The sequence below is a fragment of the Capricornis sumatraensis genome, chromosome 1 (genome assembly GCF_032405125.1).
Source record: "Capricornis sumatraensis isolate serow.1 chromosome 1, serow.2, whole genome shotgun sequence".
Lineage (NCBI taxonomy): Eukaryota > Metazoa > Chordata > Mammalia > Artiodactyla > Bovidae > Capricornis > Capricornis sumatraensis.
The window spans coordinates 217,874,567-217,890,834 of NC_091069.1; the positions used below are offsets into that span (position 1 = coordinate 217,874,567).

Sequence of the window (16,268 nt, forward strand, 5' to 3'; positions counted from 1 at the left end):
AACTGATTCATTGGATAAACCCCTGATCCTGGGAAAGGCTGAAGGCAGGAAGAGAAGGGAACGACTGAGGATGAGATGGTTGGATGGCCCCACCTACTTAATGGACATGTATTTGAGCAAGCTCAGGGAGTTGGTGATGAACACAGAAGCCAGCGTGCTACAGTCCGTGGGGTCACAAAGATTCGGACATGACTGAGCAACTGAACTGAACGGAATAATGAGCAATGTTGAACATCTTTTCATGTGCTTACTGGCCATTTCATTGGAGAAATGTCTATTTAGGTCTTCTGCTCATTTTTCAACTGGGTGGGTTTTTTTTTGCGGAGTTGTATGAGCTGTTTGTATACTCTGGAAATTAAGTCCTTGTCAGTCACATTGTTTGCAAATATTTTCTCCCATTCTGTAGGCTGTTTTTCGTTTTGTGTATGGTTCCCTTGCTGCACAAAAACTTTTAAGTTTGACTAGATCCCATTAGTTTGTTTTTGTTTCTGTTGCTTTGGGAGACTGACCTAAGAAACCACTGATGGAATTTACAGATATATGCAACTCTTACTATGAGGCACTAAGTAAATATGTGTAGGAAAACTAACCACATGTTTATAACTGCTGAGCCGAATAGGGGACATTATACTCTCTGCTCTGCTTGTGCATGTTTTTAAATTTTCACATGCAACAGACTACACTGACCCTAACTCGTCACTATTCCCTATATTCGTGTCTTTGTAGTGTCACTTTGCAGTCTGTCCCATTATAGGCAGAATATATTTCCATATCTTGACACTGGGCTCAACCATGACACCTGCTTTTGCCAGTGTAATGAGGCAGTGGTGACGGTGTGCCAAACCTTAAGCCATCTTCATGTTTCCACTTGTCTCCCGTGCTTCTGTCATCACCATGAAAACGCTGTGAGCTACTTACTGGTCCAAGCAAAAGATGAGAGTAGTGGGGCTCAGCTGAGCTCACCCACAAAGTCTTGAGCAAGAAGTAGGCATCACTTGTTTCTCTGAAAATGTTTCTAAATCAACCTAAAGCATTTTTTAAAAAAACTATCTAACAGCAAAGCATTCATGGCAGGTTATGAATCAGTAACAAATTATGATTCTGCTTTCCCTGGCCATTTATAGCAGAAATATGTAAGAATGTATGGGAAATTGTACAAGATGGTTATTATCACGCTTAGTTCTCTATGACCATGACTTCAAAATACATATTACAGTGAATCTTTGCCTTTAGAGGTTAAAATACAATTGCATAGTTCTTTTTTGTAAGGGGGTAATGAATGAAGAACTCCATCAGGAAAGAGAAACCACTCAGAAGCACTATAAAATAACCTCTGGAAGGCCAAGCCTGGTGAACTCAAGAGACACCAGACTGGACATAATAACATGTCTCACAGTCAAATTGATAGAAATTTTCTTTTCTAATACCTGAAAACACTTTTCATATGAAAATAGTATACCAATGCCAAGGCTGCATTTTTAAAACATCCACTCTTGTTAAATCCACAATGCTTCAAATTCTATTTATTTTAATCAGCTTTACTACCCAATTATTTTTTATTTAAAATTCAAACTGTACTATCAAATAAAGTACTGGTTCATTTCTACTGTTTTATAAATCTATCTAAAGAAGCCTGCTTGTCCACAAACCACATGCTATACTGATTAAAATACAGCTGAGTAAGATACTTTAAAAATATCTTAAGGATAAAACATTATACTGCAACTTTTTAAAACTCTGTTTTGCTATATCAAGTCTTATCTCTTACAAGCATCAAGTAGTCTATTATTACAGCTTAAGTGTTCCAAGCTGCAGGAAGTGGGGAATACCAAAACCTATTAGGGGCTATCCTCTGATTCAGCAATTTCACTCCTGCTGCTGCTAAGTCGCTTCAGTCGTGTGCGACTCTTGTGTGACCCCAAAGACGGCAGCCCACCAGGCACCCCTGTCCCTGGGATTCTCCAGGCAAGAACACTGGACTGGGTTGCCATTTCCTTCTCCAATGCACGAAAGTGAAAACTGAAAGGGAAGTCACTCAGTCATGTCCGACTCTTAGCAACCCCATGAACTACAGCCTACCAGGCTCCTCCATCCTTGGGATTTTCCAGGCAAGAGTACTGGAGTGGGGTGCCATTGCCTTCTCCATATTTCACTCCTAGGTATTTACAGAAGAGAAATGAAAACCTATGCCCACAAAACTGGAAACAATCCCAACGGCCATCAATATATGAATGGATAAAAAATTCTGGTATATTCTTATAGTGGAATACTACATAACAATAAAAATGAACAAATTACTGATACACACAACACAGATAAAATCTCAAAGACATTATATTGTATAAAAGCAGAATCATTATATGATTCCACTGATGACACAAAATTCAAAAATGAACAAAACTAATGTACAGATATAGAAATCAGAGCAGTGGTTGGTGCTGAAGGAGTGGAGGAACTGATTGCCACGGGCACAAGGGAACTTTGGGAGTGCTGGAACTGTTCTGTATCTTCAATAGGGTAGTGATCACATGGGTACATTTATTTGTCAAAACTCAAACTGTATACTTAAAAGATCTGAGCACTTCACTACATGTGCATTTTATCTCTGTAACAATAAGCAAAAGAAATCACCTATTAGTGACCTTTTTCAAACTACCATTTCTCTCCACAAACTGAAAGACAATGCTACAATAAGCAACATAACCCTCAGCCTTCAGGGGCACTGGTTGGTCAAGCTCTGCTATGCTGTCAATAACAAGGCTAACGCTCAAATCTAAGAGCCACTCCTGTTTCAAAACCAAAAATCTATCAAGTTAAATCCACTTAAGCAGACTGATTAATCACCCATTAAAAATTTATACTTTTATCCCTAAAGTTTTCTAATCTAAATCAAGCTATATCCACTCAATGTACATCAATTACCTCTAAAAGAAATACCTTCTTCAGTCCAGTTCTAAGTCTTGTGCCAGGTGCTGCACTTGGGAGGAATGTATCTCACAGCTCATTACAGTAAAGTAACAATATGAAAATGGTCCACTAAAATGTACTCTAGGATCTCAGTCCAAAAACTGACCACAAAAAAAGCAAGTTTAGTATAAAGGGAATGATAGGGAATTCCCTGATAGTCCAGTGGTTAAGACTCTGAGCTTCCACTGAAGTGAGGACAGCTCTGACCCCTGGTCAAGGAACTAAGATCCCTCAAGCTGCACGGTGTGGCCAAAACAAAAAAAAGTGAACGGGTATACCAAAACTCATTCTATGAGGCCAGTATTGTCCTAATATCAAAACCAAAGATAGTACAAGAAAACTCTAAGCCATTAATTACCTCTTATGAATGTAGATGTAAAAATCAACAAAATTATCAAACCAAATCCAGCAACTTGTTATTTTTGTTAATTAAAAAAATGTTTGTTTGGCTGCACTAGGTCTTTGTCGCTGCACACACATTTTCTCTAGTTGCAGCGAGCAGGGGGCCACCGTCTCCTGACAGTGCTCGGGTTTCTCACTGCCATGGCTCCTCGTGTTGCAGAGCACAGGTTCTAGGATGCGAGGGCTCAGCAGTTGTGGCGCACAGGCTTAGTTGCCGCACAGGCTTAGTTGCCCCACGGCATGTGGAATCTTCAGAGACCAAGGATGGAACCCACGTCCCCTGTGTTGGTAGGCGGATTCAACCACTGGACTGACAGGGAAGTCCATTCAGCAACTTATAAAAAAGGATTGTACATCATTGCCAAGTGAGATTTATCCCAGGAATGTAAATTTGGTTTAACATCCAAAAATCAATCTTATATATCAACACAATGAAAAACAAAAACCATATGATCATCTGACTACACAGAGAAAAAGCATTTGTCAAAAATCCTACATATTTTCATAATAAAAACAATCAACAAACTAAGACTAGAAGGAAATGCCCTTAGTCTATAAGAGAGCATCTATGAAAAACCCATAGCTAACATCACACTTAACAGTGAAAGACTAAATGCTTTCTTTCCCAACTAAGATCAAGAACAAGGATTTCTGCCCTCACCACTTGTATTCAAAAGTATGAGGTACTGTTGTGCTTCAAGCACTCAGTCATGTCTGACTCTTTGTAACCCCATGGACTGCAGCATGCCAGGGTTCCCTGCCCTTCACCATCTCCTGGAGCTTGTTCAAACTCACGTTCATCAAGTCAGTGATGCTATCCAACCAACTCATCTCTGTTGTCCCTTCCCCACCTGCCTTCAATCTTTCCAATCATCAGGGTCTTTTCTAATGAGTCAGCTCTTCACATCAGGTGGCCAAAGTATTGGAGCTTCAACATCAGTCCTTCCAGTGAATCTTCAGGGTTCAATTCCCTTAAAATTGATTGGCTTAATCACCTTGCAGTCCAAGGGACTCTCAAGAGTCTTCTCTAACACCACAGTTCAAAAGCATCAATTCTTCAGCATTCAACCTTCTATATGGTTCAACTCTTACATCCATAAATGACTACTGGAAAAACCATAGCTTTCACTAGATAGACCTTTGTTGGCAAAGTAATGTATCTGCTTTTTAACATGCTGTCTAGGTTGGTCATAGCTTTTTTTCCAAGGATCAAGCATCTTTTAATTTCATGGCTGCAGTCACCATCTGCAGTGATTCTGGAGCCCAAGAAAATAAAGTCTCTCACTGTTTCCACTGTTTTCCCATTTATTTGCCATGAAGGGATGGGACCAGATGCCATAATCTTAGTTTTCTGAATGTTGAGTTTTAAGCCAGCTTTTTCACTCTTCTCTTTCACCTTCATCAAGAGGTTCTTCAGTTCTTTGCTTTCTGCCATAAGGGTGGTTCCATCTGCATATGTGAGGTTATTGGTAATTTCTCCCAGCAATACTGATTCCAATTTGTAGGCAGGGCAATTAAGCAAGAAAATAAAATTAAAAGTATCCAAAGTGGAAAGGAAAAAGCAAAACTCTATTTACAGATGACAGGATTTTATATACAGACAGTCCTAAGAGTTCTATTAATGCACTTAATAAATAGGTTCAGTAAGGCGGTAGGATACAAAATAAATATACAAAATGAAAAAATCAATCGTATACACTTGTAATGAACAATCCAAATACATAATTAAGATAAAATTCCATTTACAATAGCATCAAAAAGAATAAAACAATTTTACTAAAGAACTACAAAGCCTATATTTTAAAACTTATCCAATGTCTGGGTCAGAAAACTTAATACTGTTAAGATAGTACTGATCCCCATACTGATCCACAGATTCAACATGATCTCTATCGAAATCCTTTGCAGAAATTGATAAGCATATCCTAAAACTCATACAGAAAGTCAAGGGATGCAGGAATAGCCAAAACAAGCTTAGAAAAGAGAATACAGTTGGCAGACTCACATGTCCCATCTTCAAAATTACAAAATCAAGATAATGTGATACTGGCAAAAGGACAGACATGTAAATCAACAGAACAAAACAGAGTCCAAAAATAAACGATAAACTGATTTCCAACAAAGGTGCCAAGATCATTCAAAAGTAACAGGTTTTTCAAAAAACCGGTACTGCAGCAGTGCATGCATGCTCAGTCGCTTGTCACATCTAACTCTTTGCAACTTCATGGACTATACCCCTCCAGGCGCTTCACGCCATAGAATTTTCCAGGCAAGGATACTGGACTGGGTTGCCATTCCATTCTCCAGGGGATCTTCTGGACCCAGGGATTGAACCCACATCTCCTGCGGCTCCTGCACTGGCAGGCAGAATCTTTACCACTGAGCCACCAGGGAAGCCCACAGTGGAGAGTCACAAATTAAAAAAAAATAAATAAAGCTGGTACTTTACCTTATAGCAAACACAAAGATTAGCTCAAAATGGATCAAAAACCTAAATATAAAAGTAAAGCTAAAATTATAAAACTTTTAAAAAGCATAGGCAATTTTACAAATCTTCATGATCTTGAATTAAGAAGTATTTTTCAGATATGACACCAAAAGCACAGTGACAAAATTTTAAAAAAGTAAGTAGTACTTCATCAAAATTAAAAGCTTTCATTCGTTAAGAAGCATTAAGAAAGTGAAAAACAACCCGAAGAATTGCAGAAAATATCTGAAAATCATTTTTCTGAAAAGATTTGTCACTAAAATAATGAATTCTTACAATTCAATAAAGACAAACAACCCACCTTCAAAATGGGCAAAAGAGCTAAACAGACATTTCTTCCAGGAAAATATACAAATGGTCAAGAAGCACACAAAAAAGATGTTTACGATCATCTGTCATTGCTGCTGCTGCTGCTAAGTCGCTTTAGCTGTGTCCGACTCTGTGCGACCCCATAGACGGCAGCCCACCAGGCTCCCCCGTCCCTGGGATTCTCCAGGCAAGAACACTGGAGTGGGTTGCCATTTCCTTCTCCAATGCATGAAAGTGAAAAGTGAAAGTGAAGATACTCGGTCGTGTCCAACCCTTAGTGACCCCATGGACTGCAGCCTACCAGGCTCCTCCGTCCATGGGATTTTCCAGGCAAGAGTGCTGGAGTGGGGTGCCATTGCCTTCTCCACATCTGTCATTAGGGAAATGCAAATCAAAACCACAATGAAATACCACTTCAAACTCACTATGATGGTTATAATCAAAGACATGTGTTGGCAAGGATTTGAAGAAACTGGAATCTCATATACTGCTGTCAGAATTGTAAAATACTGCAGCCACTTTGGAAAACAGTTTGACAGTTCACCGAAAGGTTAAACATAAAATTACCACAGTGCTCAGTCGTGTTCCCACTCTTTGTGACCCTATGGACTGTAGCCCACAAGGCTCCTCTGTCCATGACCCAGCAATTCTGCTTCTAGGTATATACCCATGAAAATGAAGTTATTTTTATATAAAAACCTATACAGAAATATTCATAGCAACACTATCCATAACAGCCAAAGAATGTAAACAATCCAATGTCCATCCATCGATGAATGGATAAATAAAAGGTGCTATATCCACACAACGGAATACCGGAGGGACTTCCCTGGTGGCTCAGACGGTAAAGCGTCTATCTACAATGCAGGAGACCTGGGTTCGATCCCTGGGTCGGGAAGATCCCCTGGAGAAGGAAATGGTAATCCACTCCAGCACTCTTGCCTGGAAAACCCCATGGATAGAGGAGTCTAGTAGGCTACAGTCCATGGGGTGGCAACAAGTCGGACACGACTGTATATCCATACAATGGAATACTATTTGCTAATAAAAAGGAATAAGGTACTTACACATGGATGAACTTTGAAAGTATTATGCTAGGTCTCACAAGAGACCACATATTCTAAGATTCTAGTCATATAAAATGTCCAAAGTAGGCAAATCTATAGAGACAGAAAATACATCAGTGGTTGCCTACAGCTGGGAGGGAAAGGCAGGCATGTGCTGTCACTTGTAGTTTGCCGGGCTCCTCTGTCCATGGGATTCTCCAGGCAAGAATACTGTAGTGGATTGCCATGCCCTCCTCCAGGGGATCTTCCTGACCCAGGGACTGAACTTGCATCTCTTATATAAGTCTCCTGCACTGGCAAGCGGATTCTTTACCACTGGCGCCACCTTGGAAACCCTGGGAGAGGCCGGGTAAGGGAAAATGAGGACTGATTGCTAAAGGGTACAGAAGTTCTTCTGGGGATAATGAGAATGTTTTAAAATCGACTGTGGTGATAGTTGCACAAATCTGTGCATATACTAATAACTACTGAATTGTGCTCTTTAAATGGAGTGAATTTTATGGTATTTGAATCATATCTCAAGCTGTTGTACAGTAGAATCTACCTGGTAGATACAGATGCCGACTAAAATTTCTTTCAACTTGCTTGTCATTTCGAAATTTCTCATGAAATGTTAAAGGAGGGGAAAAAAATCACAGCATAAAAATGTTTTACTATTGCCAGTAATACATCAAAACAATCATCTATCTACAATCACTGTATTCATCTAAGAGTCTCCCAAATTAGAGATTGTTCACTGAAAATTTGTTCAAAGCAGATTTTAGAATTCTGTAGTCCCTGGCTTACATTCACAATAACACTCAGAGGCTAAGAATTACAGACAAGGTGCTGCTGCTGCTGCTAAGTCGCTTCAGTTGTGTCCGACTCTGTGCGACCCCAGAGACAGCAGCCCACCAGGCTCCCCCGTCCCTGGGATTTTCCAGGCAAGAACACTGGAGTGGGTTGCCATTTCCTTCTCCAAGGCATGAAAGTGAAAAGTGAAAGTGAAGTTGCTCAGTCGTGTCCGACTCCTAGTGACCCCATGGACTGCAGCCTTCCAGGCTCCTCCGTCCATGGGATTTGCCAGGCAAGAGTACTGGAGTGGGGTGCCATTGCCTTCTCCACAGACAAGGTGAGGGTGACTTAATTTTACATAAACCTCCATGCGTTTTGAGAATGAAAAAGGTTCTGTTCTCCAGTTGATGAACAAGAGAAACAGGGAATTTCACATGTCCAGGCAGTTTTAAAAGTTTGGAAAATGTCCTCTGTAAATGTTATGGCAGACTAGAACAGATTATTTTACCTTTTGGTCAGTTTCAACACTGCTGGTTCTCAACGTTTAATTTTGGCACTCAATTTTTAAGTTCTGAATAACTCTCAGAATAGGTACTAATTTAGAAAACAAAACTTTTAATTATACACATTAGGCTTGAAATTTAGCCAAATTTTAAATACAGTCACTAGAGAAATCAAAATTCAAATTCAGGATGATGTACTCCGTAACTGAAGTGACCATATGGCCCAGTTTGCCCAGAACTGTCCTAAATTACACCTGTTATTCCAACAGCCGACCCAATGGAACATATATCACATGCCTTTCATTTTTAACATATTATTATGAATAACTGCATTAAAGTAAGATAGTATGGATTTATTATACTTCCACCTTCTGCCATGGCTTTGCCTAGTACTCTATTGAAGTGCAGGTGCAGTGAATAGAGTTCTCATTTTAACTTCTGGTTCACTCTAAAAGCCAACCACTGAAAACCCATCTCTCTTTCCTGACATTTTCCTGATAAAATGAAGTACAAAGTACACTTAGAACTTGGACACTGACAATTACTGATAGCTAACTATCCAGTCATGGGTGCTAATAGAAGGAATGTCTGAAGCTGCTGTTCTGGCCAGCCACCTGGTGTACCTGCCAGTAGTACCACTGCCGTTCTTCAGGTTGCAAAATGTACATGACCTCCAGGCCTCTATCAGCTGAGTCAGTGGGATAGACAGCTGTTTGTGAAATACATGCAGGAATGAGACTGTGTGTTCCTGTGCAAAATGTTCAGAGAGAGCAATCTGAACTTACACTACAGTAGTTTTGCCATTTATTTAATTGGATTTACACAACACAGCAAATTTTTTTGATAATATTTTACAACAATTATTAGAAATTTAAACGATTTTAGCACCTCCTTTTATGTTCAAGTGCCCCAGTTTACACAAAGAGTATATGGTCACACTACTATAAACAAACACCTTATTCCCTATAAAGTTGTAGTGGACCATATTAGGGAGTCTATAAATATAAACCGAACTACGTGAAGTATCTCCTAGGTCCTCAAAACCATTAACCTGAAGGGATGGCAGGCAAGGGTCAGCCAGTAAGAAAACCAACTAATACCACACTATTACTACAGTAAAACTATTTTTTTAACCAATGTGATTCTTGAACAAATACAAAAAAAATAAAAAACTCTTCCACAACAAGCAAGAATAGTCCACACCTAGAACTATATATGCGATCACAAAAGATTCTAAGTTCTATTACTTCTTTGTTGGTTCACAAAGGGCTTCAAAATCATGTATTAACCCTGAGGACTTCATTCATTTTGGGCATTTTAAAAGAGTTTAGGTTAGAAGGAGGCATGAAAATAGTTTAAGCACCGTGCTGTGCTAGGTCGCTTCAGCTGTGTCTGACTCTTTGCAACCCTATGGACAGCAGCCTGCCGAGCTCCTCTGTCCATGGGATTCACCAGGCAAGAACACTGGAGTGGATTACCAAGCCCTACTTCAGGGGATCTTCCCCATCCAGGGATAGAACCTTTATCTCAAATCTCCTGCATTGGCAGGTGGGTTCTTTATCACTATTGCCACCTGGGAAGCCCTTAAGTACCCATAACAAAGGAGAATTTCATCATTTTGGATATCAAATAATTATTCATTTCTTTCTCCAAACAGCACTGATTATATATAATTCATTAAAGAGACTTAAAAAGTATCAAAGACATTAGAATAAGTATAGGACAAATCTGTATTTTAAAAAAATTCTTAAAAGACAATTATTATCCATAATTGACAAGCTGGCCCATGCTAAATTAAAGACAAAGTCATCTGAGATTCCTGGAGGAATTTCAAAACCTTTCAGGTCTAAGAACAGAGAAAACAATTAAAAAAATAAACACACACCTAAACACACACCATTCCTTTTGTAACAGCTCTTCTAGTCTAGGTGAATACCTTAACAGATGAGATGAAATCTGAAACGGAAAAAAACAATCCACTTTGACCTTTGAAAAAAATGTACTATAGGGTGGGAAAGATCCCCTGGAGAAGAAATTGCAAGTCCAGTATTCTCACCAGGAAAATTCCAAGGACAGAAGAGCCTGGTGGACTATAGTCCATAGGGTCGAAAAGTGTCATTCGGACTCAACTGAACGACTAAGCACAGCACATTAGGGTTACCTTTATAAAGGATAGTTGTTCAAAGTATCCCACATAAAAATCTCAGATCATCTTTCCATTCAATTCAAAACTTAAATGTTAAAATGCAAATTTAAATTTTCAACACTAGATATCACTAACGATCCTATATATCACTAAAGATCCTATATATATATATATATATATATATATATATATAAAACGACTTATATGCAGGTCAGGAAGAAACAGTTATAACTGGACATGGAACAACAGACTGATTCCAAAGGGGAAAAGGAGTATGTCAAGGCTGTATATTGTCACCCTGCTTATTTAACTTCTATGCAGAGTACATCATGAGAAACACTGGGCTGGAAGAAGCACAAGCTGGAATCAAGATTGCCGGGAGAAATATCAATAACCTCAGGTATGCAGATGACACCACCCTTATGGCAGAAAGCAAAGAGAAACTAAAAAGCCTCTTGATGAAAGTGAAAGAGGAGAGTGAAAAAGTTGGCTTAAAGCTCAACATTCAGAAAACGAAGATCATGGTATCTGGTCCCATTATTCCATGGGAAATAGATGGGGAAACAGTGGAAACAGTGTCAGACTTTATTTTTTTTGGGCTCCAAAATCACTGCAGATGGTGACTGCAGCCATGAAATTAAAAGACGCTTACCCCTTGGAAGAAAAGTTACAACCAACCTAGATAGCATATTCAAAAGCAGAGACTTGCTGACTAAGGTCCATCTAGTCAAGGCTATGGTTTTTCCAGTAGTCATGTATGGATGTGAGAGTTGGACTGTGAAGAAGGCTGAGAGCTGAAGAATTGATGCTTTTGAACTGTGGTGTTGGAGAAGACTCTTGAGAGTCCCTTGGACTGCAAGGAGATCCAACCAGTCCAATCTGAGGGAGATCAGCCCTGAGATTTCTTTGGAAGGAATGATGCTAAAGCTGAAACTCCAGTACTTTGGCCACCTCATGCGAAGAGTTGACTCATTGGAAAAGACTCTGATGCTGGGAGGGATTGGAGGCAGGAGAAGAAGGGGACGACAGAGGATGAGATGGCTGGATGGCATCACTGACTCGATGGACGTAAGTCTGAGTGAACTCCAGGAGTTGGTGATGGACAGGGAGGCCTGGCGTGCTGCGATTCATGGGGTTGCAGAGTCGGACACGACTGAGCGACCAAACTGAACTGAAAGATCCTATATAACATGCAATTAACAGTATTTATTTTTTAAAAAACCTTTAATCCAAGTACAATATACCCTAGTCAACATCTCAGTGAAAGTAGTAGGGCAGATCCTACCTCTATTCCAACCAAATGAGTTTAAGGCTTAGGACTTCCCTAGTGGCACAGTGGATTAGAATCTACCTGCCAATGCGTGGGTTTGAGCCCTAGTCCGGGAAGATTCCACAGGCAGTGAGCAACTAAGCCCATGCACCACAACTACTGAGCCCATGTGCCACAACTCATGAAGCCCAAGCACCTGGAGAGTGTGCTTCACAGCAGGAGAAGCCACAATGAGAAGTCCATGAACTGCAAGTTTGAGTAGATAGACCCCTCTCACAAGTAGAGAAAGCCAGTACAAAAGCAATGAAGACTCTCAAAATAAAGTGTCTAAGGCTTAGATGGGACCAAAAGTGGAAAGTCTGACAAGCAGCTCAAAGAGCATTACTCTCACAATCTTGCCTTAATAATATTGAAAAAAGTCACTAATATTTGCTATATACATATATTCATATATATCACTGAATGGTTGTAAAAAGTTTTTAAAGAAGAACTGACTGCCTATGCTCTTATTCATATAAGATCTTAACTAAATAATATTATGTCAGGTCTTTAAGGAAAAGAATACTCTCTGCCTTGGATGCTTAACCTAACTAGCCCTGAAGAAAAAAGAAAAGCCAGATTCTAATTCCAGCTGTTTTTTCATCTTAGGAAGCTAGAAAACATAAAGATACTTTCCAGCTCTAAAATGATACTCTGGATAAAACTAATGAAAATACTTTTACAGAATTTAGTTAGGTCTCTCCCTAATGTCTATCAGGCAGAAATGTTACTTTAGAAACAACTCTGAAAAATACTGAAATGTACAATAGGACTCAAAATCAGCTCTTTCCCCATTCTCATTTATCAACTAGTACTTACAGCTATCAGAGGCACAACAGATGTACAAAGTAAGCCTGGGTCCAGTACTTGTATTTTATGCCAGAAAGAAAGCTGCTTCAGTGGTAAGCTATAGAAAATAGATGCCTACTTAGATTTCTGGGTGGACTGTCAGAATATAATATTTAACCCACTTTACTATGCATATTCCCCCATATTTAAACATCTCTTTACCTGGCATGTTCCCTATGATCAACGACATATCACTGTTTACAACACCATTTACAGAGATTTTTTTCCCCTCTTTAGGAGCATATGAAATAATCACAGATTTGATGAAATGTTATTTTCCTGTGATTGCTCCTCCTGAAAATGCTTTCAATTCGATTGACATCTAATTGTTAGCAAAGTTAAAAAACAAACAAACAAAAAAAACAAACACAAAAACATGGTTAGCTTTCATGTGCTTTCAATGCCTGAGGTCCAGGTTGGATCCCTGATCTGGGAACTAACATCCCAGCCATGCAGCATGGCCAAAAAACAGAAAAGACACATGTTTGATTATACTACAAAACCACCTTGAAATAAAGGTAATCAGCGATTCAACGGAGTCTCAACTATATAAAACTGGTAAGATTCTCTGTAAAATTCCAGTTGAACGAAACAAAAACATACCAGCTAGAAAAAACAGTGTATGTTCTTTACACCTGAATCAAGTAAAGTAATTTGGAAACTGAATTTTTAACTTTCTGCTGTCACTTAATTTTGGAAAACACTGTTTTCAAATCAGCACATATTTTTCAAAGTCTGCAAATTAGGTTTGAATCCTCCTAACAGTCATTTCCTTTACCAGCACAAAGATGACTCTTTTCAACGATTTTACGACTCAATATTAAAGAGAAGAAAAATGCTTTGTAAGTCAACTTGTGTACACGAAAGAGCTGTACGTTAAGATTTACAGAAGCTTCTTTTAAAATCTTCGGAAAGATTTCCAAATAGTCTGAGCATCAGTTTCCCCGGTTTAGAAGTTTATTAGATAGCTTATAATCTTTACTCATTAGTTCAACAAATAACTTTTTTGAATATTTACTAGAGACTAAGCAATTATTCAAGGAGAGGGCTAAGATGTGACACACCTGAATGAAACGTAGCCAGGCCCTTAACAGCGTATATAAGAGGCACACCTGGCTTAAGTCTAAATCCCGATTCAAAACTGCAGTTTCCCGCTGACAACATGGACTGTGCGGGTCTGAAAGGACTCCGGGCCAACGAAAATTTTAACACAGAAGTGAAAGCGAAGGTGCTCAGTTCGGAAGCGAGACGAAGAGGGTCTAAAGAAAAAGTGAGTCGGAGGTGACGAGAAACGCAGCGGCGGCCCAAACTGCTCTCTCCACTCCGCACCTCGAGTTAACTTCCCCAGCACCCGGGACTCGCGACCTCCCCGGCCCCAGGGCGCGGTGGCGGCGGCCGGCGTACGTGAGGGACTCCCCAAGGCCCGGCGCCGGTCCCACCGCCAACCACTGTGCAAAATAAGGAGTGGGCGGGGCTGGACACATGCTCCTTTCCTCGGAGAAGACTGGGGGGAGGGGAACGGCGTGAGCGACCCTCCCGCCACCGGATCCGACGGGGGGAGGGGGGCCGCTGACCGGCGGGGGCGGGGGTGGACGGCCACACGGCCTCACCCAGGGCCGGCCTCGCCGCGCCGGACCCCAAGGCCGACGTGGGGGAATTGGGCTAGCCTCACCGAAGGCAGGCGGGAAACCGGGTGGCGGGAAGACGGAGGCCGGCCCAGCTCGAATGCCGCACGCGAGGCCCTGACCCTACCCCCGCCTTCGGTGGGCCCGCAGAGCTCCACAAAAGGTTCCCCGGCTCCCGAAGGGACGGGGTGAGGGCTGAGGAAGCCCCCCTCACTCACTCACTCACACACTCACACACACACATACACTCGCTCACTCACACACACACACACCCGCTCGCCTCCCTACCCCCACTCTCAGGCCGCCCTCCGCGGGCGCCCCATAGCAACACCGGGAAGGCGGGGGCCAGGGGCTCGGCCGCGGAAAGCTGACGCCCTCCCCGACGCCCAGAGCTCGGCGGGCGCGGGAACCCCGACACGCAGACAAAAATCAACAAAGCACCTGCCGCTCCCGAGGAGAAAACAAGCCACAGGCCCCGACCACCCGCTCTCCGACACGCCGCTGCCCGGGCCGCAGGGTTGCGCTGGCGGGCTAGGGGGAGGAAGCAGGGAAGGGCTCCACGCGGTGACTCCCCGGCCCCGCAGCCTTGCCTCCGTCCGGAAGCGGTGAGGCAGGGGCCCCCCACGCCAGAGACTGACCTTGGAGTCTCCGTTGCACAGAGCCATCGGGGCTGGGGCCGCGGCGGCGGCGACCAGAGATGAGACGGGGCGGGAGAGGGCCGCGAGGGTCTACGCCACGGACCACGACTAAGAAGAAGGCCTGGTCGAGGAGCGGACGGGCAAGAGGCGAGGAGAGCAGCTAGCTGCCTGCGAAGCGCAGAGTAGAGCAGCAGCCGCGGAGCGCGGGCCCCAGCGCCGCGGGAGAGCAGACCAGCAGCGCGCACGCTGCCCCCGCCTCCTGCTTCCGCCCCGGCCGGCCACTGGGAGGAGCCAGAGCCCGTGTGGCTAGGCTGCCGAGCGGCGAACACCCGCAGCTGCCGCGGCAGCCACCGAATAAGCCCGCCTCTGGAGGAGGGTACTTCGGCGTCCGGCCCCGCCTCCTGATCTGTCCCCACCGCCGAGGCCCGCCTCCAGGAAAAGAAACTCATGGATCTCCAGCCTGCCCGCCCAACGAGAGGCGGGGCCTGCGGCTCAGAGCCCCGCCCGCACCCCGCTCTGGCCCGCCCTTGGAAGGAGGAGCCGGCGGCAACTAGCTTAGCTGCCCCTGTCCTGCCTCCGCACCCGGCAGCCGGCTTGGCTTCGAGGGCGTGTGGCGCTTTACCCCACCCCCGGCCTCTAAAGCCGGCCTTGGATGGAAACCCAAGACGCAGTCCGCTTGCAGTTTGCCGGCCGGCCTGCAGCCTTGGACGGCTGTGAGAGACTTGTGGCCCTGAGAAGGAGGCCTCCAGAGAAGCTGAGTCTCTGGGGAACGCTTACCGGGTGGTGCGGCCTCATCTCAGGTTGCGGCCCATGAAGGAGGCCAAAGCTGCTTTGAAGAGTTTCGCGGTGACAGCCGTGGGCTTAAAAGTGATATTTGATCACTTAGGTCCCTCAGAAGTTCTACATCGGGTGCAGAATTTTCAAAAGGAAGGTTTGGGAGCGGCAATCTGATGGAAAACTGAACCCGAGGACAGGAGCTCTGTTTGCACAGCAGTGTGTTTTTTTTGTTTTGTTTTGTTTTGTTTTGGATATTTTGTGGGGAAGAAGGAGCAGTTTTTCCAGCTACTCCATGGCATCCATCAATGCAAGGTATTATAGTTCCTTGAATTTGGTCACCTAGGGATCTAAATCAGGATTGGGGAATAAATAATAACACTTGCAACAGCTTTAGTTTACAAAGCCCTTTAACAT

At 42.8% G+C, this 16,268-nt stretch overlaps 1 protein-coding gene across 1 annotated transcript in view; it reads right to left on the reverse strand.

The window, feature by feature from the left end:
* The window catches only part of GMPS (guanine monophosphate synthase), a 73,594-nt gene extending 58,320 nt beyond the window's left edge, over window positions 1-15,274 (reverse strand). Inside the window, exon 1 of the mRNA XM_068970140.1 lies at window positions 15,078-15,274. Coding sequence (XP_068826241.1) covers window positions 15,078-15,104 — 27 coding nt within the window. The 5' untranslated portion in view covers window positions 15,105-15,274. The remainder of the gene's footprint in view (window positions 1-15,077) is intronic.
* Window positions 15,275-16,268: the final 994 nt, after the last annotated feature.